General features: G+C 36.6%; 1 protein-coding gene across 1 annotated transcript in view; it reads left to right on the forward strand.

Annotated features, from left to right (window-relative positions):
• Positions 1–26,500, forward strand: part of GPC5 (glypican 5) — a 598,063-nt gene that overhangs the window by 116,283 nt on the left and 455,280 nt on the right. Inside the window, exon 5 of the mRNA XM_058800184.1 lies at positions 484–609. Coding sequence (XP_058656167.1) covers positions 484–609 — 126 coding nt within the window. The remainder of the gene's footprint in view (positions 1–483; positions 610–26,500) is intronic.

Here is a 26,500-nt window from a genome sequence, read left to right on the forward strand (position 1 = left end):
ACCCATTTTACCTAAATCTTGAGTTGCTGCATGACTTTAAAATTGTGTAGTATTTGTAAAGATAAGTAGGGGACTTTTTGTCAGCACTTTTTGGAAAACAGGAGACTTATTATCTGCACCTATTCTTTTATTTGCCATGCGGTTTTTTTGGAACGTTTTTTCATCTGTTTGTCCAACTATAGCATTGCAAACTGCATCACTACAATGCAAGAAAATTTCAGGTTGAAAGAAATAGTTCCTGTTCCAGAGCATATGTAAAGTAGGGTTTTTAATTTGACCAGTGGGAATATCAACTTTTCAAACTAATGAAGTGTATGTAAAAGAATCAAACTCATCTATTGACAGATCGATTTAAAACACCGCCGGAACCAGTGGAGAGTAATGGAATGAGGACATTCCTTATGTTTTAGAGGTGCACAGCAGCGGGGCAGCTCGGTGCTGTTGGTTGGCAGTGACAGTGGTTTCTGGTGTCCCCGTGTGCAGGGAGTTCATCAGGCTCCTGCGGCCGTACAGAGCCTTTTACGGCGGCCTGGCGGATCAGCTGTGCGCCAACGAGCTGGCAGCCGCCGACGGGCTCCCTTGCTGGAATGGAGAAGATCTCGTAGGAAGGTAGCTTTCCGGCTCACTTCTGTCTGTCTGCTGTGCATTGCAAGTCAAGTTCTGCTAAAACAGCTTCTATTCCAGTCAGGTGTGGTGTTTCCTTGTGTCTGTGTCAAAATTAGTTTGAAAATTAAATAAGCGTGGGTTCCCTTCTCTCAGGCTTCGCCTGTACACAGTAAATAAAATCTTCCTGCGTCTCTCTTTGGGAAAAAGAAAAAAAGAATTCCAATGTTCTTCAGACATTTGTCCCTCAAATTTGCAGCACCTAAACACTGGAAAAGAAGCTGGATTGGCATTTACAAAATACAGTTGTACAAAAAGAGTATGGATTTTTGTTTGAGCTTGGTCTTTATAAAATGCTCCTTTTAATGCAGCGTGTGGTCAGAGACTCAAGCTTAAAACCTTCTTTAGCTCTGAAGTATGAAGTAATCTCTTAATATATATTGTTTCCCATGAGAGAACTAAAAGTTAAATGTGAAGATAAAACATTTTAAAAATGAAACATGTATTTTTTATATATGCAGCAGCTTGGGAGACATCATTCAGCAGCAGTGGCAAAGAAGAGATAATAAACTGCTACAGTCCTAGATGTGTATCTCTGGGATTAGTATATTACACAGCTTATAAAACACTAGCATTTTTGGATGGCAGAAAGATTTTCAGAGAGCTGATCTCTGTGTTTTTGTTTTATTGCTTTGATCACCAAAACAAGTATTTCTCTGAGCAGGAAATGCTTCCCTTCCTGATGACAGAGACCAAAATACTGAAAAGTTTGTTGCAGTTATTTGTAGTAAAAACGATTATGTTAATATTGTGTGGATTAGTAGGTAGTATCAAAAGTCATTTCAAAGAAGGCTGTGAGGAGAGTTAGTAAAGCATGAGCTAGCAAATAGAGAGAGCAGTAGGCAATATGCACCTTTAGGTATCTCTAAAAAGTTAGGTGGGAGTTGTCATTTATTAATTGATACATGAGGAACCTTAGTGGCCATCCTTTTATCAAACAGCTACAGGCCCACTTTCCTTTATCTTCTTGGGCAGTCCCATGCTTTGGCAGCACCAAAGTCCTGTGAGTGGTTGACTCCCTTGACAGTCTCACTGGCATCCTTTGTCCAGGGATTTCAACAATCTTCTGAAGAGGCTGTGTTCCTTCTTTAGGTAACTGTATTTGAGATTTAATCTCAATTTTACCTCCTTGATTTTGTTTTTCTGACCATTCTCTGGTTCACTTAAAGTATTCCTATCAAATATTTCAGTAACAGATTTCCTAAGAACAAAGTTCTTCTGTCATTACTTGTGGCTGCTTATATACTTACAATTAATACATTAGATATTTTCAAACTCTTTCTTATTTTATCATATGATACTATTATACTGTATCTATTATTATGTTATATGATTATATGTAATTAAACAGTTATGCTAATATATATATATATATAGGCTACATATATGCTTATATATATGCTTTTATATATATATATATATGTGCATACAATGTTTTTAATGTTGGATCCACCCAAAAGATATAATGGATGACAAAAGCACTGTATCTTAAAAGTAAGGAGTAGCACTTTGTTATTATTTTAACGTAAAAATTTCCTTAACTAAAATATTTTATCTTTGTATATATATTAATGCATATATATTTATATTTTTGGTCAATACATGTCAGTGTCAGTTTCCTGAAAGAGCTGAGATGTAGATAGTACAAGTACAGAATGATTGTTAAAACCAGAAGAGCAGAAAACCCTGAGTTGCTCTGGATTATCAAATGGAGCTGAGACCTGCAGATTAGTTCCTACTCAAGACCTCTGATTGTACTCTGAATACATTGTGATGCACAATCTCCTGTTTCAGTATCTTCATGAAGGCACTCAGATCTGTCCTAGACTCAGATCTTCCACTGCTTCATTTTGCCTGCTTATTCAGTCCAAATGCCCTTTGTTCAATTGTATTTGTTTATATTTGTTCTTTTGTAACTGAAGGGGGGAAAGCTTCCCTGCATTTTGAGCAAGACGAGGTATTTTTTTACTGTTAGTATCAGAAGTGATGACCTAGGAAGAAGTGTCTAGTGTCTGCTTTTATAATGGTTGGGATGCATAGCAAGCATTTAAAATATATTCTGCTTAAACATTAGCAAGAGTTTTCTTCTGACAAGGACAAAAATAAGTAGCTTTGTTGTCCAGCATCTACATAAAGAAGGATTTTTAAGAATAGGCAAGGTAGGCACTGAGAAATGATGCAACAAAAGCTGATTTTTCTTAGTGATGTGGAGATAAATTGGATAACTTCTTAAAATCTCCTCTAGCCCTATGATTCTGAAACCAGGATTATCTAAATCCTGTGTTGCTCAACTTCTATTGTCCTGATGCCGGGATACTGTGACATTTTAGAAGTGATAATGACTGAGCAGGCATCATTGTTTTTCTCTCTAAATACTGAAGAACCTGTACACTCACTCTCACTCTCTTTACTCTTTTTTTTCTCTCCTCATCCTGCCTTCCCACTAATAGAATAATAAATAACAATACTGATGAACTCATCAGTGCATCCCACCAGTGTTTCTGGCACTGATGGGGAAAAGTCTACATTGTTCACATTAGTTAAAAACAAATAGATTTTATCTGTTTTGAGATTCTTCATTCTTTTCCATCTGTTTTTGCCTTCTGTTTCAAAAACATGTGCCATAGCTAGCTGCTGATGACTGAAATTTGGACTTGACACAAGAAAACAATATAATGAGCTATGTATTGCTGGTCTACCAGGACCTGAGGAGATTGCTTAGCCTGCTTGCTGTATCTGTGTTTCAAGCTCCAAGTAGCAAAAAGCCCTGAAGACGGATGAATGAGGGAAAAAAAATCTTTGCAGTTTTTCATTTTCTTTTTTTGTGCATCTTTCTAAAGGGAGCATTTCAAAGGTTTTAACACTGACAATATTGGGTATCAGTTAAATCTTGTAACCTTTGCCTTCTCTAATGCTATCCTAGAGATTATCAAGCCTGGATGGGAAAAGGTCAGAAAATGAAAAATGGTATTATTGAAATGAAAGCTTGCTTAGCAGTTTACATTTCATACACTTCAGCTGTCCCATTTTTGGTTTAAGCCTTCTTCTTTTTTTTTTTTTTTTTTTTTTTTCACAAATCACAATGCCATGGAAATATGGCCCTTGATTCTGCAATTCTAGAAGTTGTTGTGTGTCTAGCATTTCACACAGTACAGGCTCATGCTTTCGTGAGGACCTCAGACCAGAATTCCCACATTCCTGCACTCATGCCTGGCAGGATCAGAAGTGGCCAGGAGCAAGACCACTCTCATGAGATCTTTGTCACTGCAGCATGAGATGAGGCACAAGACATCTCAGAGGAGTCTTCTGCCCCTCCCCTGTCTTACCCAATTGTGTCACTGCAGTGGTCTAGCATGAAATTGAAATTCAAACTTCACTTCCAAAGCCACAGCCAAGTGTTTTGATGATGTACCTGGAATTTAGTGTTATAAGATTCATTAAGCTCAATGGAAAAAGAGGAATTGAAAGTAATAAGTTATGCACTACCAAAGCATGAGTTTGGATTTTCAGTGGCATCTTAGCATTAAACTAAAGTAACAGGAGCTATGTAAATAGACTGAGATTGTTCCACTTCACAAACATAAAGAGGTTTAACTGACATTTATACAGCTTTGGTTGTCCAAAGAGTCTGGCTAGAATGTGAAGAGAGATAAATTAAAAATACACAGAGGAGAGCATAATATATACTGTACATCTCTGGACCAGCAATTTAACTGAAATAAAAATAGATGTGAATGAAAAAAATAGTAATATTTTGTGTGTTGAAGGATTCAGGAGTAGTGGAGATTATTAAAAACAGCTAATCAAGTTTTGAAGGAAGAGTTTCATATAAAGCACGTATCTGAAGTATCCAAATTAAGATAAATTAAACAGCATGATTGATTTTAATTGCTGAGCAAATCATTAAAAAGTGATTATAATAAGCATCTCTCATCAAATAAATGCTTAGCTTTAGCACAGCTCTTAGGCTGGGGAAATATTCTCTTTTGGTTCTTAAATATTCTGAAACTACTACAATCCTGTTCCTGTTCTTATCTTACCCAACAAAAGAAGATAAATGATTATATAAGGGAAATTAATAAATTTATTTCCGTTTCCTTCTATTTGAGCTAATCATCACTTTTTAAAACAAGGAAATATGTGAACTGCCATCTAAGGCACCGCTTGACACCTGATGTGCCTAATCTACTTAAAATATAGGAACAGCCTATTAGGGCCCTTACTGCTTTGCCCAATAGGCTGCTGCCAACAAGGACCAGTGACAGATCATAGAGAAAAAACAACTGTAAGCTTGTACTTCCTCAAAACATGCAAATTTGCAAATGCCTGGCCCATAACTGTGAGCATTCAGTCTTCCCATGAACTCAGAAATCTTCACACCACTATCTTTCCTCAGGAGAACCAGAAGTTCTCAAATACCAAAGCACTGGGTCAGTTTAAGAGGGGCTGATGATACATATTTCTGTGTCAACATAGAAAAGACATGAACTGGCATAAGATCCCTTTGTTTATAATAAATTTAGGGTATGTTCCCTATTTTGCTGTGAGTTATAGCAATAAAAGTAATTCCTGCTTTAATATTGGTAATATCTGTTCTTGGTATATGCTTAGATAAATCTCATGTCGCTTCAGGATGGAATGGATTTAACTACATAAAATCAGCAAAGTATGTATTGCATTTGATAACCTCAAAATAAATGTTTTACTTTTCCTTTTGTTTGCTCGAGCAAATATATCATTTTCTGTAGTGTTTGCCTAGAATCATTGCACTTGTTTGTCATGCACAGCAAAGCCTCTAATAGAAGTGTTCTGACAGTGGGTGAATTAATTTCTATTAGGTTGGTAATAATTTACAAATTTTATTGACTTTTAAAGTTAAAAACATGATTAGCACCATGCTAAATAAACTGTAGCATTTATAAAGTCAGAGAAGACTATTCAAAGATAGACATGAGAAAGAACAGTAAGAAAGAATATTCCAAGTTTGAATTATTGCATCATCATGCCTTCATTTTGGAGGGTTTTGGCTTTTCATTTTACACAATCATAGAATAATAAGAAGCACAATTTAATATTAGTGATCTGATGACTCTTAAAAGTTTTCCAGGTGAATTCAGAACTACTTTACTACAATTTATAACATGAAAGAATGGAGGCAATACAAATAAAAATCTATCGTCTCCTTTTTGTATAAGGGTTCGTATTGAAACGAAGGAAAACTCATGCAGGAGACTTTGATGCGTAGTTCTAAAATAAACCTTGCATAGAATAAATAACTGAGTCATAGTAGATTATACTAGACAGAAAGTTTGTGCCTCATTGAAGTTCTTATAAAAGAAATATGCTCTTACTGAATTCAACTTAGATATACAGGTTCTCTTTCAAAGAGTAAGTTTAGTGATATTTTACAATTTCACACACTGATACTCTGAAACATTTTATATTTCTAAACCCAAGTTATTTATCACCTCTAGCCATGACAATTTGAACAACTCCCTCAATGAGTTATTTAAACAATATTTTGGATTATGAAATATTGTCTATGGGGTCTTCTTTCAATGTAATGCCCACAGCAGTTTTCTGTAAACTCTCTAACTTTACCAGTCCAGAGAGCAATGTAATAATGTTCAGCACTGCAGCATTTACAGGTGTTCCTTTCAACCTTCATATTATTATGTAACCTGTGCTGAAGACTTTTTCTTTTGGCAGCTATAGGTCAGGTTTTTGTTGAGCATCCTGCACTGACTGTGAAAGTGTGCTTTTGAAACTTAGATTGTGCTGAGGGTTTTGCTTTTTACATTTTTACAGATGACATAGATACTCAAGCAGGGTGCCTTTAAAGGTCTGGAAATTGGTTGGGAGATTTATGTGAAAACCACAAATTTTTCTTATGAGCCTAATTGTGAAACTTTGCAGAAAGCTTTTCTTTATATAAGAAAAAAATTCAATATGTAGTCCTATTTTGATGAATATTCTGTGGATTTTTATTTGTACAGATCGGTGTTTTTACTCTCATTTATGTAGTATAGATGACAAAAGATTGGTATTCATATAGTTTTATTAATTCATTCAAAAATTAGTTCATTGTTTTTTCTAGAAATAAGTATTATTCTTTCCAGTTTTATCAAATATTTCTTGCTGCTTTTGTAGTCAAAAAAATCATTAGATCCTCTCTAATGAAGTAAAACTAATCTCCCATTTAGAACTGTTAGTCTATGAGCATGTACTTCAAAATATAATTTTTCCTTCTTAATAAAAGTCATGGGTTCTTATCTTCTTCAGCAGCTCAGCTCCTACTTACTAGTATTCCTTTAGAATTATGATTGGAAGCACAAATTGTCTTATATTCATTAAAATAACTATTTTGTTCTATTTCCATTGTAACACTGCATTTCTAGGGTCAAAAATTTTTAGCACTACTCCACAAGTGGACTCTCAGGAAAATTAAGCTGCATTAATGAAGACTATGAATTTAGTAATCAGCGATGTTAGCTCATTTTTTTTTCTCAGTTCATTGAATAACCCAAACTGAAGCTACTTTAATTCAGTAGAAATTTTAATTTTTAAAGTGTAGTGTTCCACACAGAAATGTAATGAGGCAACCCAGTTAATGCGTACCTGCTATGAGTGCTTCTGTGACAACTCTCTCTGAAAAAAGACTGAAGCAAAACCCAGTGAAAAGGACATAGGTACACCCATGTATGCCATACTGCAGCCTTAGTAAATGATCCAGTCAAGCACTAATGTGAATAGTCACATCCAAATCTGAAAGGTTTCCATGTACAGGTAGCACCTAAGATATCAGAAGTTATTATAACAGATCAAAGCAGCTGAACTAAATTGTTGCATTCATGCAACAGAAGACTGTGCAGATTCTTCCTAAAACCATGCTTTATATATATGAGAGAGAGAGAGAAAGGAAATAAGAAGCATAAAAGCCAGTCCAATATCACGAGTTGTCTTTCTTTCAGAATAAACAAGATATCTCTGCTACTAGCAAGATCTTCCTTCAAACTGTTGGGAATCTTTATGCATATTTGAGAAAATCCCTTGGATGGAGGGGTTACATTCTAGTGTACTGCTGTGTAATAAGATGTAGCTTCTTTTCCTTAGTCTGAGGAGTGAATCTCTCATGTATTAAACACATTTATGTCTTATGTTAATAACAGCTTGCCCTGTTGAAACCTGTGTTATTCTTGATCTTACATACTCAGGTATTTGTGTGAAGAAATGCAAGTCTGAATGGGCCTCTTGGCCTCTTTTTCAGTGAGGAGACAAATGGAGCCTTGTAGGGTACAATTAGTTTAGTCTTCCAGATAGTTGGATAGAACTTCCTAGAAGGACTTTTTCTCCCCTTTGTAAAGGGCGTCAGTCTAAAAGTACTGGTAGAATTTATGTTATAAAAGGTTAAAATATCTAGTAACTCAAGCTAATACAGGGTATCTATGCTGAGACAAAAAACCAAAATAACCTAAAGACTAAATAATACATGTAGTAGACTAATCCAAGGCAACTATGTCTAAATGTTTGAGATATTTCACTTGAAAACTAGGTACCCATATTTATCCATATACTGCATGTAATATCATATAACACTGTTGATTTATTTTTGCTAGTACTGATCTTCAGGTCAAAGTGATGTATTAAGCTCACTGAGCTAAGCTGTATAAAATACTTAGGCAAGACAAAGCATCATTTGATTCTTTCTCAGTGCTGTAGGTCAAGGATGGAACATATTCTTGAATAAGGCACCAAACCTTGCGTTTCACATAGTTTCTCAAAGTTTCAGTTTAAATGTAAGATGAAGTTGGGAACAGATTTGGAGAGAATTAGAGTGTTTATGAAAAGAAGATTAATTTTCCCTGTTTCCTTAGCCTGTTTTCACTGTGGGTGATGTTATGCTGTCTAGAACTCCAGGTTTTAAGTCTTCAGCCACAGAATCACAGAGTAACAAAATGGGTCAGGTTGGATGGGACCACAAGGGTACATCTGGTCCAGCCTCCCTGCTCAAGTAGGGTTGTCCCAGAGCACATGGCACAGGATTGTGACCAGACAGTTCTTGAATATCTCCAGAGAGGGAGACTCCGCAATCCCTCTGGGCAAGGTTCAGTTCCTATAAACAGTTATTATAAACTGTTAATAAAAGCACTTCTTATTAAGTGCTATAAAAATCTAGATGTTCATGTTGTTTTTGCAAAAATGACAATGACAATATTTGAGACATTCTTCTGTTCCTGTATAAAATAGGTTATGAGCAATCGTTATTTAATGTGCATCACTCTCATACCCTGATGCCTTTAAAACATCTGAATCACACATTAGTACAACAGTTATAGATGAAGTAACAAGCCTGGCCTATGTTACATCTAATAAAAATGCATTTTTTCATATTTAGTTAAGTATTTCTGGAATGTACAAAGCAGGGCAGACAGCTAATATTATTCAGTACAAACATTAAAACAACTTGCTCTTTTCTACTTAAGGAAGAAAAGTATATAAGCAGTGCCTTCTGAAATCCTTGAACAGAAGATGCTTAAAATAAATAAAAAACTAATTAAATAATCCTAACAGTGTTTTTGATATAAGAATGTTTTTTCTTGCAGTGAAAAGTATTAAGCATTGTCAGTTAACACATTGCAATTTCTGAATGGTTGAAGAACAACACTGAATGGTGCTGGGGTGCTAGATAGGAGCTAGCTGTTGGAGAGAGGTGGCATAAACCATTGTAGGGGTTTTTTGAACAAGAATCTCTAGATAAATATTACTAGCCCTGTACGACATATATTTCTAGTACAGGAAGATTTTTACTGTGATCAAACCCAACAACATCTGAGATTAGAAAGACTGCCATTCAGCCTTTTGACAGCACAGACTGTATTCACAGAGATTCAGAGTAATAATTTAATTGCAAATAAATATTTTAATATAGAGAGAATTAGTTTTTCAAACAAGAATTTTTTACCAGTTAGCTCAAGAGCTTATAGCTGGGCTGTCTTCCCCCTCTGTAATTTTAATTGCTTAGTAAAGGAATATATTTATAGTGAAAAAGAGTTGAATCAAACAGCCAGAAGTTGTTTATTATCCTTGACACCTGTGAAGAATTTAAAATGAAAATTATTTCAGCTTATGTTTCAGTCAGTATAGTTAATTATTTTGTATTCACATGATGACAGTGTCATATTTTAGTGTACAAGGAAGTGTACATTTTGAGTGTACAACTTCATTTTTTGGGGTGAGATTCAACTGACATCTATAGCTATGCAAACACAGTCATCTGATTTGGGCTTCTTGAGTCAGTGCAGTCAGTGGAGTGAGACACATCCTACTTAGTGCTCGTGGACTGGCTATTTCTAACCCCTGTAATCACCTGGGAGTGTGCAGCACAGAGTGGTTGTGTAGCTTAGATAATCTCAATCTTTTCCTCAAGAACATGTAAGTCTGATGGTAAAACATTTGCACCCTGAGGGAAGATTGTCACGGTTTAACCCCAGCCAGTTGCTGAGTTCCACACAGCTGCTTGCTCATCACCCCAATAGCAGGATTGGGGACAGAATCAGAAGGGTAAAAGCTAGAAAACTCAGGGGCAGAGATGAAGACAGTTTAATAGAGAAAGCAAAAGTCATACACACAAGCAAAGCAAAATGAGGAATTAATTCACTGCTTTCCATGGGCAGGCAGGTTTTCAGCCATCTCCAGGAGAACAGGGCCCCATCACATGTAACAGTGACTTGGAAAAACAAAACTTCATCTCTCCAAAAATGTCCCCCCTCCTCCTTCTTCCCCCCCACTCTGTATACTGAGCATGATGTCCTATGGTCTGGAATATCCCTTTGGTTAGTTTGGGGCCCTGTCCTGGCTGTGTCTCCTCCCAACTTCCCATGCATCCCCAGCTTCCTTGCCATCATGGCAGTACGAAAAGCAGAAAATGCCTTGACTCTGCGTGAGCCCTGCTCAACAATAACAAACACATCTCTCTATTATCAACCCTGTGTAGCACAAATCCAAAACATGGCCCCATACCAACCACTGTGAAGAAAAATGGCTCTACTCCAGTTAAAACCACCACAATTCAGAGCATATTTCATGGCTACCAAAAGGAGAGTGCAGAAATGGGGCACTTCTACCCTGTGCCTCATGGAGCTGTAGTTACAAGTGTACCACTGTGCACCACCTTTAGATGTTATCAGAAGGTAAAAAAACCCTCACGTTTCCTGGACTCCAGCTAGAGCTCATTGATTTGCTGTTCCCTGCCACCTTTCAGGTTCCTCTAGGCTCTGGAATCCTCTGTGGAGAGCGCCTGTGTGGCAGATGCTTCAGCAGTGCCATTGGACAGGTTCACAGTGGTAGGTGCAGCACACACCATGGGTCAGGCAGATGCTCACGACAAGAAAAACTCTTGTCTCAGCTGTGTACACAAATTGTACTGGAATACATGAAGAGAAGCCATATGTTAAAAGATGATACAGTTCAGAGGAGCAGTTTTCTCTAACAATTGCATCAATCCGCAAAACATTTTAACTGTTTGGGATTTACACTGCCTTTTTTTCCCTTTTTCCAAAAGTATTAAATAGAACTTGAATAAAATAGATTATCATTTCATAGAAAGAGAACAAAATCTTTCTCTAGGTACAGAACAACTCGTGTCCTAGAAAAACATCTCCTGATAAGTAGGCAGTGAATTATTTTTTTCTCATTTATATGTGGGTTTGAAATAATTCTGAGCTTATGCATTTAAACTTGTGTGGATGTGAGGGTAAAGTTCCATCACCTTCCCCTGTCTTTTGGCAATTAAGAGGTACAGATGCATACTGTAATTATGTTCTAGGGAATTTTTTCAGAAAAAATACATTCTGTATTTTAAAGAAATCAGAGGCATAGTCTTTGTGGGTATTTTTTAAAATCTTATTTGTGTCTTAAATTATCTTGCTGCTACTTCAAATGACTTTTAAAAAATTCATTATAAAAAAATTGCAGAACTGTAGCCATGATGCATGTGCAAAACCACTTACGAGAAGTTAGCATTAGTTTCCAGCACATTTAATGGTAACTTTAGTGTACATTTCATTACATTATTACGATCAAAAAGAAACAAAAATTTGGAGGGAGCTGTATTAATACGTGCATCAAGTCTGATTAGCCCATAGTCAGTTACCCGTGTTCAAAGCTGCCTTTCCCACCGCCCCCCACATGTCGCAGCATTGCAAAGTGAAACAGCAACAGGAGAAAACTCCCTTGTTTTGGCGCTCCTGCGGAGAGAGCTGTTCTGTCTGATGCTGTATCCTGCGTTGCCACCCAGTGGAGAAGAGTGTAACTTCTCCTGGTCATAATTCCAAAAGTGAGGAGCTTTATCATGGAATCATAGATTGTCCTGAGTTGGAAGGGACCCACAAGGATCACCGAGTCCAACTCCTGGTGCAGTGCAGGACACTCCAAGAATTACACCGTGTGCCCGAGGGTGTTGTCCAAGCACTTACTGACCTCTGGTGCTGGGACCACTTTTACCTCCTGCACAGTAGCCCTTTATTCTGCCAGCAAATGCTTGGGGGTGGTCTTTTTGGGGACACATTGATTGCTTTTGTTGTTTTCACTTGCTCTGGTGTTTGCCCCTGCTCTGGGCATATTTGCTGAGTTTGGCCGGTGTGCTAATGCCATATAACATGGAGCAAAGATGCAGCTCCATTTACATTAATGTAAAAACTGATCAATGTGGCGCTGGATCAGAGCTGTGATTTGCAACAGTGCCTATATTTTAGGAAAAAAAATATCTTAATTTCAACTTCCTTTAAGTTATGCCATGTGTTGTTAAAATCTTTTTAACAAAAACATCTTTTAGCCTTAGCTATGTTTAAACAAGCAGCTCACAACTTTGAGGGAAGAAAAACAAACCACCCAAACTCCAAACCTGTTTTTTCACTTCATATTACTGAATTTTCTGACTCATTCTGTACTTATTTGATCCAAGTGTTTGCAATTGCTGTACAAAGCTAATATAGGCAAGTTTTGGCAGCCACTGGTATTTAAGTAGTGTATCAAAAGGAAATACTCTGAGTATTTAGCTAAAGGAGGGCAGAAGGTTGAACTAGAGTACAGAAAAAAAGAGCAAGGGCGCTGATGGACTCTGTGGAAGAGAGCTATATTGGATGGAAGACAGTGACCAGTAGCTTCTATGTCAGAAGCAATCCCTGAACAGCCATCACTTTGCCCTGGTGTCCAGCAGTGTCCAGAGGAGACCAGTTGCAAATGGAGAAACATATCTGGTAAATCCTTTGTCTTTGGAAGTCTGTAGTAGGCCATTGCTGTGACAAAAGCCAAGTTACCAAGCAAGCAATCTCAAAGAGTGCTTCCTTTCTTTAGAAAGATTAAAAGCAATAGAATCTCAATGTCTTCAATTGACCCTCATATTTTCAGCTGAAAAGAACCCTCCTTGTCTAGTCTGCTACCTGGTATCTCAAATTTTCAGTTTCTTGCCCCAAAGACTTTTTCAGGAGTAGGAAGGAGAGGAGGTTAGGGCAAATTTTGCCCACAAATGCTCATGGAGGGTGTTTAAACTTCTTGTGAGATATTCTGTTTCTTTAAAGCCCTCTTAACATCAGCATTCTCCTTTTTTCAGTCTTTTACTCACGAAACCAGGTTGTAGCAGATAAGGCGGAAACTTGGAAGGATTTAAACCTCTGCCTCTGTATTTTTTATTTTTCTCATTGTCTGCAGTGTGAATAAAAAAACCCCAAAAACATGCTATTATTTATAATTTTCAAGGTAAAAATATGCATAACCTGCTGCAGTTCAGGATTCCAGTGGGAAGAAGGATAATATTTTTTTCACCTTGTGTGTAGCATTTCTTTTGTTTGTCTGGTCTCAGAAGCACAGAAAAGCTTGCATTAGGAAAGGACCTCTGGAATTGCTGGTAAAAGTTCTGTAACAAGTCAAGGCCATAGATTAGTATATTCAGGACACTGGCAAGCTAAGTGGCATTTTCAATGGCTGATATTTCACTAATTTTTATAGCACCCGATGTTTCGTTGCTTTTTCTTTCCATATGTCTAGATGGCATTTCCCATAAGCAACTTGTGCATGTTAGCTCTTGTTCCATCACTGTGCATCCTTGTGGAAAGATTATGCCCTCCTTCTCTGTACCTATAATTTAGGTAATTTTATAAATTGTGTGGGGAGATCCCCTCTCAACCTGTTCTTTTCCAGGCTGAATAAACACAATTCATTCATCCTCTCTTTATAAGTCAAGTTCTCCAGCTCTCTTAATGTCTTGGTGTCATCTTAATGGATTCACTTTTCTTTTCAGGTCCATAAAGGCCTGTATATAGCTGTGGCATTTGCAATTACCATTTTGGTTTGTGTTATGTCCTTTTTTTCTTCCCTTCAGTGCTCTGTCTTGAGTGTAGGTTGGGCAAGGTAACAAAATACACTCTGAAATTCACTGCTCACCCTTAAAATTACCTCTGTCACTCTTTGGGTATAGATTTGAGTATTTTTCTAAAATAAATAATTTTATTATTCTATTTTATTTAATTTGCTGAACTGGTTACATCATTATACAGCCTTCAGACTATTTTTATTCTTATATATCCTTTAAGATTGTATCCTATACAATCAAAGGTGAGTAAATTGTGGCCAGATATTGTTGATGTTTGATATACGGATGTATATAACAAATGATTAATAGAAAAATAAATAATCAACAGCTAAGACTGGGGAGAGTTCTCAGACAAGAAAAAAAAACTCACCCACTTTAAATCCTGAATATATGTGCAGAAACTGGAGATGGATTAATTTCTCCTAAATTATGGACTTTTTGCTGCCTTTTTACTTGAAGAATCAGACACAGAGGCATCTACAGCAGCATTTTAGTTTGGATCAAGAGTGTGCTTTTGACATAAATCTCTCAGTCATCTCTAGTTTCTTCAGTTCATGTTGTGAAACAGTCTTGGGCCAAATAAACAGGATTCCTTTTAGATGAAGCTAAACAGTAAGGCGTGCCTGAAGATCACATCTAACGCAGCCTGCCTACTAATGGGCATTCAGTCTCTTGGGATTAAAATAGATCTAATCAAGTACTCTCCCCCACAGATATCTGTAGTGTAGATATTGGACCCTAAGCATCAAGTTCTGACAGAAAAAAAAAAATACATCTGTAAATTGGTGGTTACATAATTTAGCTACTTGCTAATATTGGACACAACTTGGCTTGTTATGGCTCACCATAGGGAGCTGTGCATGTGTGTGGGAGGAAGGGAGACTGGTAGGAAAAGAAGTGTGCAAAACCTGGTAAACCTGGGCACATAAGGGGAATAGTTTGGATTTCATTAAAAAAAAGGAGGGTCATATATTTGTATTCAGCCTATATTGCCTGTTCATTATTCTAAGACTCATTATTTTAATGTTTTATATAACAATTAACATTCTTTTTTAAAAAAGAACCTTGTTGACACTTGTATTGAGGAGGGAATTGTTAAATTATGTGCTTGATATAAAGGCTTGTGATTGTTTGAAATAATCATGTTTATAGCAACACAAATCTCTAATGAGGCATGATGAACTGGGGCATCTACTTCAATGGAGGAAAATAAAGTGAAACACTTTTCCTCCAAACAGAGTACATGCTCTGTTGTTTCAGTGGGACAATCATCATGTACAAAGCAGTGTATTGGGATGTTTTTCAGCCTTAATTGCCCTGTCAGTTACAATTAGAGGTGTTAATGTAACTGTGAAATGCTACAAATTACTTGTAGCTTTTGCTCTTTATGCATTCTCAGCCTGTCTTGCACAAAAGGGTATCAGAATGACTGAGATCTCTTGCTGAGCCTGTTATTAAGGTTTCCTTGTTCTGCTCCCTGGGTACATTTATTCACTCAGTGTGGATTCAGTATTATGGGTGTAAAGATGCCTGCAGCAGAATGGATCCTTTTAACATAAAGGGGAAAACCTTAACACGTTAGGCATTTCTTCTGAAATACCTGGAGCTATAGCAGCAATTTTAATAGCTGCACTGGTTAAAAAATTACAGTTTTTACAGCCAAAGTTGTTATTGGCGTGAAGTCATATAATTTTCAAGATCTTACAGGTGCTTACTGATTTACAGGATTTTGACATTATTTTTCTATTATATTTAAGGAGCAGATATATTTCAAAATCCTGCCAATGTGATTGTCTAGAACAAAGGGATCATCTCAGCAGAATTACACAGAAGTTTTTGACTCTTGGAGGAAACAGGAACTTGAAAGGGGAGGTATGAGGACAGTGTGTTTGCTAGTGCTCCCAGTCCAATAAGCAGTATCAAAAGGTTGTCTGGTCTGACACTTATAAATAAACCAAAGGGAACAAATCAAATGAGCAATGTGACACTGTTCTCTGTGATAAACAGAGAAAAGGAAGAAATACAGGGGATTCACAGAAGGGTGGCCAAATGCTCTTGGTAGGTTAGATTTTATTTTCTTCTGCTACTGAAAACTCTTGAGTGCAGCAGTCATTCAGTGAACTAATAGACTTACTTCATCTTGTTTTGGAACAGCTGCTTTGCATTTCTGCAGTCTTAGAGATTGCATTGCTCTTTGAAAGGGCAAATGTGTCTGACAGTGGATTAAACTCCCTAGTGTTTACTTCAGAGCTGGAAAAAACCTCATGCTGCAGGATGGTTTTATCCTATTGCCTGAAATCTTGGAACACTGAATAAATTGTACACAGTCAGGGACACTTCAGTTTCATCATCAAGTGATGGATGACTGGGTAAAGTGACAGATGTGTCCAGATTTCAAGTATATATAATGTGCTGCTTAGTGAAGGAATTTAAAATACAACTCCTCATTATTGCTTGTTTCTTTTGATTAAAAACTGATTACTGAAACCCATTATTTATAAGGTAACACTTTAAATCCAGATGAAATAGTTCCTCCTTAATATTTTTGTTCTTTTACCTGTGCAGTATAAGCATCCTGGTAAAATAAATGTAAATTTAAAGACTGTAAAGCCTGCCTATGCTTATAAGGGGAGATGACAGTATTTGAAGATATTTTGAAAATAGGAGAAAAGCCTTCAAAGTATCAGTCTTCAAAGACATGAACAATTTTCAAAAAGGTGTTTTTAATTCTCTTTGAAATTTGGAAATCTTGAGGGCAAACATGTTTTGTATGTTAGGGAAGTTGCTATTTTATAACATTTTCCTCAGCAAAACAAATAAGCAATTGGCTAAAATGACACAATGCTTAAAAATTGTAAATACATAATTGTTTACAACAATTGTTTAAGCCATGAGAAATAAGGATAAAATTGGCAAGTACTAAGACTTTTTTTTTGCATAATGACAAGTATAGTTTCTTTTAGAAATGTAATGATCCTGACTTATGGACTTATATTCTTTGTGTGTGTGTGTGCTGACGCAGGTGGGATAGGAAAAAGGAAAATTCTGTAAATTCAAAGCATGAATATGTTCTCCAAGAAGACTAAAAAGATTGTATTAGCAGTATGGGACATAGTATGTAAATGAAACCTAACATGGTACTTACCAACAAAAATTTAATTAGATAGATAAATCAATCCCATATATCCGTCCGTGTATGTGTCGATTTAGCATATTAAAGACCAAGTAGCAAATTTGTCAAATCTGCAACATGTAGTAATTAAAATTGGCTAATATTGTAACTTTTTATATCATAGTTTGATTTTCAGTACTTGTTAGCTATAGAAAGTGTTTTGAGGGCTTGAATGCAACACTACCACTATCACCACAAATACAGATTATGAAATATTTTTCTTGCTGAAAGGAAATGTTTCTCAAATTGGAATCCCTGTATGCCTGGCCTAGGGAGAAAAAGAAAGCTGAACCTTTTTCTGTCTAAAATATCTGGGGGATGAAGCTTTCGTGTTTGCTTCTTTACATTTCTACTCTAGTCAGGGAAGTGGATTTAGAGCCTAAGAAAATACATTTTATTGCTGCCACAACGTGGTGGATTATGTGCTTCAGTTCCTGGTCTGCAAACACTGGGAATAATGGACCATGGTTTTAACCTGGGCTTTAGGCAGCTGACTTTGGGCTTTTCATAGGCTAATCTCCTAAACAGCAGCCAGAGCTGGACAGACTGCAAGAAGGTGATTGGGAAGCCCTGGGTTAAGCTTCTTCTCTGAGCAGCTCTTTTGGAGAAGCAGCCACCTTTCCCCCATGATAACATAGGAAGCCTTGCCCAAATCCCTCTGATTCATCTTTCTTGCAGGCTTCCTTTGCCTTGACTTTGTCATCTGCTTAACTCAGACAAGAAAAAGGCTTTTTGGAAGGTAAATGCAGTCAGAGAAGTATTGCTGAAATCAAAGGAACTACTTATGTGTGTAACCACACACACACACAAAAAAAGTACTTGCAAAGCTGGGTTGTTAATTAATAAAGTTTTTGAGGAATATGCTCTCTGTTTGGCAGAGTTATTTGTTAAATAAATAGTAACCAGACAGCATTACTTTTGCAGTCAATAACTGTAGTATTTCTTCTCGTGTTTGTGTTTAGATAAAAATGTATTTATGCTGAAGCTGTTGCAAAGACTGACTGAGACTTTTAAAGTGGCATAGTCACTCAAATATTTCACATGTGCTTTTCGCCAAGAGATGACAAGTTTTATTTTTGGATAAAGGCTCTTATGATAAACAGAAAGAACTATGCTGCTATATTTCAGAGATATGGCTGATTTTTAAAAAAAATTCAAATATATTTTCACATCAACATGCAGAAACATAAAGACATTGATTCTTTTTATTTAACACTACTTTTTCAGATACTGGACAGTTACACTTGACCCATTTCTGATCTCTAGAGAAGAAGGTGATTAACTGCAGGTTTTGCTTCCCTTCTTCAGTGTAGCTATCCAGAAACAAGCTATAAAAAGGCCTATTCAAGGGAAAGAAAGAAGGTCAGGCACTCAATCAGGCTGTATAGCTGGAGCTTCTGTCAGAATAGAAAATCTTTTCTATAAAATAATAACTTTCTGTAATAGTTTTTTTCTATTATTAATATAAAATTAGCATAGGTTTTGTACAATTTTTTATTCTCATTTGAATCTGTAATTCAAACTATTACCTGCTGTCAGAAAGAGCAGGTTGAGCTGTGGAAGACCAATAGCACTCTGAAATAGAATGAATGATGCAGCATTGGAGGTTTCTGGGTTTTGGGTATTTGTGTAGGATCTCTAATGGCTCATGCAGTGGAGAATAACACTAAAATTTTTAAATTACTTTGACATAGCATCGGAAATATCTGAATAAAAAATTAATGGGGAAAGCTCCAATTAGCAATTGTAGATAGACAGAAATAAATGTTGTGGGCTTACTGGGCAAACTGGTTAGGTAGCAGCTCTCCAAGGAAAGTGAAGAAGCTGTGCTGCATCACAGTCAGAATGTATTCCAAGACAGATGTGCTGTTGGGTAAGAGGAAAGCATGCATCACAGGATACCAAACAGTTGTGTACTTTCAACTCTATCAGGACAAAGGAAGGGTCACCCAGAATGGTGTGGCCAGCCAGGGTATGCAGAGCATGGCAAGTGCAAGTTCCTGCTGAGAGCTGTGTGGGACAGTGTTCATAAAGCAGTGTTGAGCTGTGGGACACTCACAGAATTTGGAGTCTGTTTAGTTGTTAGTTCTTTTGTGTCATTTTGTTATGATATTGGCGCTGTAATACTGACCAGTGTTGCTATAAAAACCGAGCAGGATTACCATGGGAAAGATACAGAAAGAAGTAACACTGGTCAGAGATAAATCATGATAGTTATGTCTGAGAAAATAATTGGTGATTTGTGGAGGCGTCACATATCTCAGGTCCATCTAATTTATTCTGGCAACACTCCATTTACTCCACATTACATTAAGTGTCTCCATAATGGTATTAATAGGTAAGGGCATTCTCTCTCTGCAAAGGCAGAAGTCTTCTCTAACTTCTCTGATACGCACAATGCTAAAGGTGCAAATTGCTGTATTTAGTATTTTTGCACAGGACAGAAAAGTCTTTATCTGATTTAGGGTAAGCATTGTAATTAATGTTTCACATTTCCTTTGGAAAAGAAAAAGCAAGCAGGAATCCTCCACTGTCAATGAAACCTGATGAACAGGACACAAAGTCCTTTGAAGTCAGCCACGGCTCAGGGATTTTACAGCTCTATAGCAGATGAGTATGCTGAGGTTGTCACACTGTCATAGGATGGCTGCAGGGCCCTCTGGAGAACATTCAGTCTAGCTCTCTGCTCAGAGCAGGGTCTCCTGGGCTGCTTTCTCAGGGCTCTATTCTGTCCACATTTTCCTTAGGCTTTATTTTGCTTATGATTCTCCTGTGAAAACTTCCCTTCTTATCCTTTGTGACTCTCCAGATTTTACTCCAGGTGGCTTTTGATTTGCCTCCATCTTTGTACTCCATCTCTATATTTATCCTTGGTACCTTGACCCTACTTCCACCTCCTACAGACTTTCTCTTGTGTGTGAGGGTAGTCAGATGCTCCTTGTTCATCCATGTAAGCCTCCTGTCTCCTTTGCTTGATTTCCTGCACAAGAAGGTGGACTGTTCTTGAGCTTGGATAAGATGAACCATCTTTTTTGGACCTGTTTTTTCCCCAGAGCCATCTCCCATGACAATTGTCCAAGCAGATCTGTGAACTGGCCAGAGTCTACTCTCTCTTCCTTTCTCCCACATTAAGCAAGGCTTTTGAGAATAATAGAAAATATTTTAAAGCTACTTTGAAGTCTTTAAGGTGTCATACCTGGGAGGTGAGCTTCAGACATTGCTACACAGCTTGTAGAATGTTGAGTCTGTGCCCTGTTCTTGTGCCACCTGACTTTTAATTTGTAGTTGTGTACCTCATGACCATTCCTGGTTTTGAACAGTGTGTCTGTATGGAAGCAACCATCTTCCCTTAGTCTGGTGGCTAAGGGTTCTGCTAAGCTAAAGAAACTCTTCCAGGACATATCTTACCTGCTGAAAGGAATGCATTGCAGAAGGTTCCTAGCTGTGCCATCCCCTGGCAGCAGTGTAGCTGAATATTAAGTCACACAGAGCAGTGTTTGTTCTGCTGTTGCATTTGAAGATCCTGTTTTCATGGCTGCAATGTTTGGTCGCTCACTGTGATTATGTGGTCAAGTATACTTGAGAGGGAAAAGATTTTCTGTTAAGTACATAAACATAATCTTGGGGAAAATGTAAATATTACAAAGTGTAATGATACAGAGCTCTGTCACTTAATTTCTGACTCCTTCTACTGTACTTGTATTGACCACCCCTGACAATCTCTGGTACAAATATTGGACACATGATGAAGGCAAACTGGGTACAATAAAGTAATGTTTACATTTCCATTATCAGATCCTATTTTTGTGGCATGAGCTGGTTGAGTTTATCTAAAATATACATATTTGGCTATCTGTCAAAGCAGTTTTAGAGCACTTTAAAGATTCTTCTTTTTATTTTAGATTAAATACCCATTTCAGGACTCCAATACCATTGAATTATCAAAAGCTGTTCAGTTACAATGCACATTTAGTTCACAAGAGGAATAATTTCTTTTTTATTGTATTGATAGACTTGTTATAATTAAAATCAAGATTCCATTTTTTTAAAGCATAACCTCCACATTTTGTAAGCTGTGAAGGAGACTTGGAAGTGATTAAAGTGATAAATCCACAAGTTAGAATTATTTTCCTTAGGAAGCTCAATGTCTCTTTCTTTCTGTTAAAATCTTGTCCTTTTTGCCCTTGCTGACACAGAAAAGAAGTAACTTGTTTTTCTGAGTCTGAGTTTTTCTCAGCACCTTTACTAGTAAGTAGGTGACATACATATGATTAATTTGAGTTTTCAAATTACTGTTGGTAAAAAATATTAAAAGATGAAGGCTCTTTGAAGGCAGATAAAATAAACACAAAAAATATGGAATTTAAATGTCAGCCTTCTTGGGAAAGAATACTAAGTCCAGCAACTTCAATGAAGATTCAGTTAAAATTTAGAAGGGGTTCTAAGTGTAGTTTCAGGGAGGGAATTTTACAGAGTAGCAAAGTGTTACCTGAAAAATTGCTAGCAATGGAAAATTATGTCCAAATCACATATTAATATTGAAGATGGTGATTTGTCAAATTGTGGGCAAAAGTTTAAACACAAAAAAACCTGTCTGCAATATTAAAATGTGCTCAAAATATTCCTATTAAAACATTTGTTTGTCTGAAATCTTCATGTTTTAAAATTTTCATAGTCCTTTGTTTAGTCCATATTTTTTATTAATTTAAGATCTTTTTGGGGTATAGAGCACTACATTACTTTTTGTATTTTGCTATTATTATTTAAGTTTTAAGCTGCAGGTTTTTCTTCATTCTAGAAGGTATTATCAATCACTAATTACAAAAGCCAGACAAGCAAATAGTGAGTGATAAGATTCAGTTCTTAAACTCATTTTCCTTATCTTCCTCCCATTTATCTTGCCAATTGAATCCATTCCCTTACCTAGATAAAAACAAATTTCAGTACATACCAATATTTCCTGAACATTTTCCCAAAATGCTAATTATACTATCAAATAATAAAGTGCAGAAAATAAAAAAATAAAAAACCTGCAAATTTCAATCTCTACAATGTTCTTTTATTCAAGTGTATATGAATATTGGGAATGTCTATAAATCTTGTGAAAAAGTTGCCTATGTGGAGCTGAAATAGCAAAGGGTATAAATTTAATTATTTGTGCATAAAAGTCGCTACTTAGGCATTTATACTTGTACATAAATTATTTACATATTATTTATGATTAAGCTGGTAACTGGGAAACATGCAGAGTGGTGACCTCTACTGGGTCCCATAAATTTTTTCTATGAACTGCGGTTGAAACCCATCAATTGAGCAAAAAGGTTAATAAAAATGCCTCCTAGATTCCCTTATCAGCTGTTTTCTTCGTCCCTGGCAATGTCATAAAACCCCAGTGCACCTACTGATGCTGTGCAGCAGTCACAAGAGCTATCTTTGTATCAACCTATAATAATTCAGGCTCACCTCACTGAAGTTTTTTAGAGGGAGTGCAGCTGGATTTGGCATCACCTAAGTTTATCTAAATGATGTTCACATGATGTTTAACTTTTGTTAATTAACTCTCCATAACTGTGCTGAGAAAGTTACGAGCCTCTATTTCCCTGTTAGTTTAGAAAACAAATAGTACAAATCAGATGGACCAAGCAGAACCAGAATGGTTTTATATCATCCATCCATCCATCCATCCATCCATCCATCCATCCATCCATCCATCCATCCATCCATCCATCCATCCATCCATCTAATCTGTCTATCTGTTTGTCTGTCTGTCTGTCTATCTGGTCCACCCCCACTGATAGGCTCCCAAATTCCTTGGAGTAGGGTGATGTGTCCAACAGGATGCTGTGCCCTGGTTAAAGCCCAAGCCAGTTAAAGCAGCCCAGTGAGTGTCTGATGATCTGGTTGTGAATCAGCTGTGGTCAGGCTTAGCTCCAGGCATTGGATGGAAGTGTGCTGAGGAGAAGGCACTGTTTGAGTTTGAGCAGAGCACAGGTTGTATGGCAAAATTACAGAGTGGGATTTAGAGGAAGAGCAGAACTGGAGACTGTTATTATATTGTAACAGGCAGGAAAAATTGTACATACGAAGATTTTTAACTATTGCTAAGTTAGGGGGACAAAAGATGAGAGATACCATGAGACAAATTAATAAAAGGACAAATGGATTAACTGTATAGAATGGGGGAAGAAAAGGAGAGGAAATTCATTTGAATAAGGGCCAGAAAGTCAGCATCTGTGCTGGACAGCATGGAAGAGTAGCAACAATTTTTAAACCAGTTTAATTTTCTTAAATGTGGCATCCTTTCATGGTTGTAACTAGCCTGCTGCATCTGAAACAAGGGGTCGCATCCATATTTTTAAAACTACAGAAAACTTAGAGTAATTAATTCAACTTGTCAACATCTAATGGAGTTAAATATACATAAGCTTTCTATCACTGTTTCCCAGGGAGTATCAGAGAAAAAAAAACCGCAGGAAATACAGAGGCTGTTGAGCAATTTTCATAACTAAACAGTCAGTGATAACTACAGTATGCAGCCAACCAAATATTTACCCTTTTCCTAAAATATTTGTATGAGATAATATTTCATAATGATTGTTTTCTTTCTTCCTGTTCAAAGATTCCTAAAAAAATAGGAAGAAATGGCCTGGTATATATTTAAGCACTCATTTGATACAAGAAATCTTTTTTATTAGCCAGGTCTGTGTGGGCAGAATTGTGCACTACCTTGAAAAATGAGGGAGTTTCTTTCCTGACTGATCTAAGTCCTATTAATTTTCTTATCAGTTTGCATTTTTCAGAAGTAGCCTTTTGACAGTTATCTCAACATTTAAAGTGCCCATCTGCTCTGTTTGGTAGCATCAGCTTATGCCCTAGACCTTCATGAATCATTGAAAATGACCAATCAGATTTTAAAAATATATATTGTCAGAAAATTTTAAGAACATTATTATTGGTTCTGACTGTTTTGCCTAGATATAGTAAAAATATCTTCCATACAGTAATTTAAGGTATCTTATCCATACAGTAATCTTAAGATATCTTTAAGATATCTTAGGTTAATGTAATTGTTCTGTGGATTTGCAGAGATGTTTTTTTTCCAAAAGATGTAGAACACCTAATTCTTTCCACAGCATATTCAGTTCTTGTAAGTTTGTCTTTTCTGGGAGTATTTTCCTAAGCATAAATTCTTGAGTTTTATTATAAGAGTATTAATTTTTTCTTGTTTTTTTTCTTTTTTTCATGTATTATTTTTTCCCTGTAACCTTAAGGGTACCACCATGTGAATATTAATTTTTGTAAGATACTACAGGTGTGTGAGATGTGGGAAATGGGGATGCTGAACACATGCTGTGCAGCTGTCCCAGTGAAACTGGGTCTGACTCCAGCCCTGAATAATACATTACCTCTTAAGCTGGGTTTGTTCTGATTTGAAGCAGCCTTTGATGATGTCAGGGAAAGTATCATAGGAGGGAAAAAGGGATTGATTCATTCCAGAGGTTAAAAAATTAATTTCATGACTTGTGGCTCATTTATGATCATTTTCCTACCATATCCTCTAATGTTTCTTTTGTATCTGAAAGAGCATGCTAATGAATGTGCTGGAAGCTACACTATGGAATTCTCCAGTGTGCAATCTCAGAAGAATCACCCTGTTCCCTTTCTGCTTATAATGCACTCAATTCACAGGAGAATTAGGAGAGGGTACTCAGAACCCATCTCTGCTTTCACCAGCATTATCTCCAAGGCACCTTTATTAGTAACACAGTGCAGTCATGCATTTTAAAGACTGGTTTACCATTGATCAGGTTTTCTTTTTTATATGTCTTCAAGCAATTCTGTATATTGATACAGCACCTGTCACTCTGATATCCAAATACTGAACAATATTGAACGCTGCTAGGCCACATAAGTAGCGCTTTCATCTCTTCTGCCGTCATGAGAAACAGGGGAGTGTTGTGTCTGCAGTTTGCTTAGTTGCACTTTTTAAAATAGCAGCATCGCTCTTAGGGATGCAAGCTGCCTTGAGGTTGTTAAAGAATGTAGAGTCAGGCCATTCTCAAAGAATATTTTGTGGATAAAGATGTGACACAGCTGGCCTTTCAGTGACCACTGGGATTTCTGCGCCCTGCCTTTACCCAGGGAAGGAGCTCACTAGTTTTCTTAGAAAAGTTGCATTGTGCTGTTATCCTCTAAAATCTGGCAGCGTATGGCAAGGAAATCTCTTCACTGAGTTTCCAGTGTCAGCATCCCAGTAAAAGAAGGTAGGTATCATCAGTGAGATTTGTGGAAATTTCATTATAGGAATGCCTGAAAACTGAGCGATTTCCTGTTTTCTCACTATCCTGATAGAAAGGAAAACAAACCTATGCAAAAAGAAAAAAAAAAAAGTACATTAAAGCACATGTGTGTAAAGCAGTCTGTAAATAGAAAGGTGGTGTGGTGTTTTAAAAGTCCTCTTGTTATTGAAATCTCATCTTAAAATTGAAATACAATACCGAAATAGATTATAACATTCCATAAGACATGGATTAGAACATACCATTAGAACACTTCATGGTATTTTTAGTAAAAATGTTAAACTGCTTTGGAATGTTGTGGGCAGCTGTTCTGGTACTTTCTGCACCTACAAAAGGCACTGATAAATGGAGTAGCAAAATGTGCCTTAAGGTAGGCTAAAAATTTATAAATGGCATATTAAAATATTGTTGGGGCGCCAAAATGGTTATTGATACTCAAATGAGTTTTGCTCAAAAATTCATACTATTTTTTCATGGTTCAACCTGTGTTGGTGGGGTGATATCTACTTAATAGGAAACAGATAGAATCATGCCTGAGTGTGATAAGAAACATTAATTTCGACATAATTTATTCTGTAGATAATGTAATTCTCAGCATAGAAATAACTGTATGATTTGACCTTATATAAGGTCTCTCCCTCTCTAACAAAATTATTTTTAAAGGTGAAAATAGTTATTTAATATATTGCAATTGAAAACAGAAAGTAGGATATAGAATACCAGCTAATTCCAAGTCATATGAATTTCCAATCCCTCACTATAAATCCACATTCTGTCTGTGAAAATGGAAAATTCAGTAGTTTTTGAACAATTTGATGGAAAAAAGACCAGATTGAAAAGAAATACTGAAAATAGACTTTGAAACCTGAAGATAAATAAAAGAAATGCACTAAATGAGTAGCAGAAAAAAGTCAAGTTTTCATCTGTCTATACTCATAATCAGAGATAAAATGTCAACAACTTCTGTTACCTTCAGGTCCCAGTAAAGTCAGTGCA

Source organism: Ammospiza caudacuta, chromosome 2 (genome assembly GCF_027887145.1).
Source record: "Ammospiza caudacuta isolate bAmmCau1 chromosome 2, bAmmCau1.pri, whole genome shotgun sequence".
Taxonomy (NCBI): domain Eukaryota; kingdom Metazoa; phylum Chordata; class Aves; order Passeriformes; family Passerellidae; genus Ammospiza; species Ammospiza caudacuta.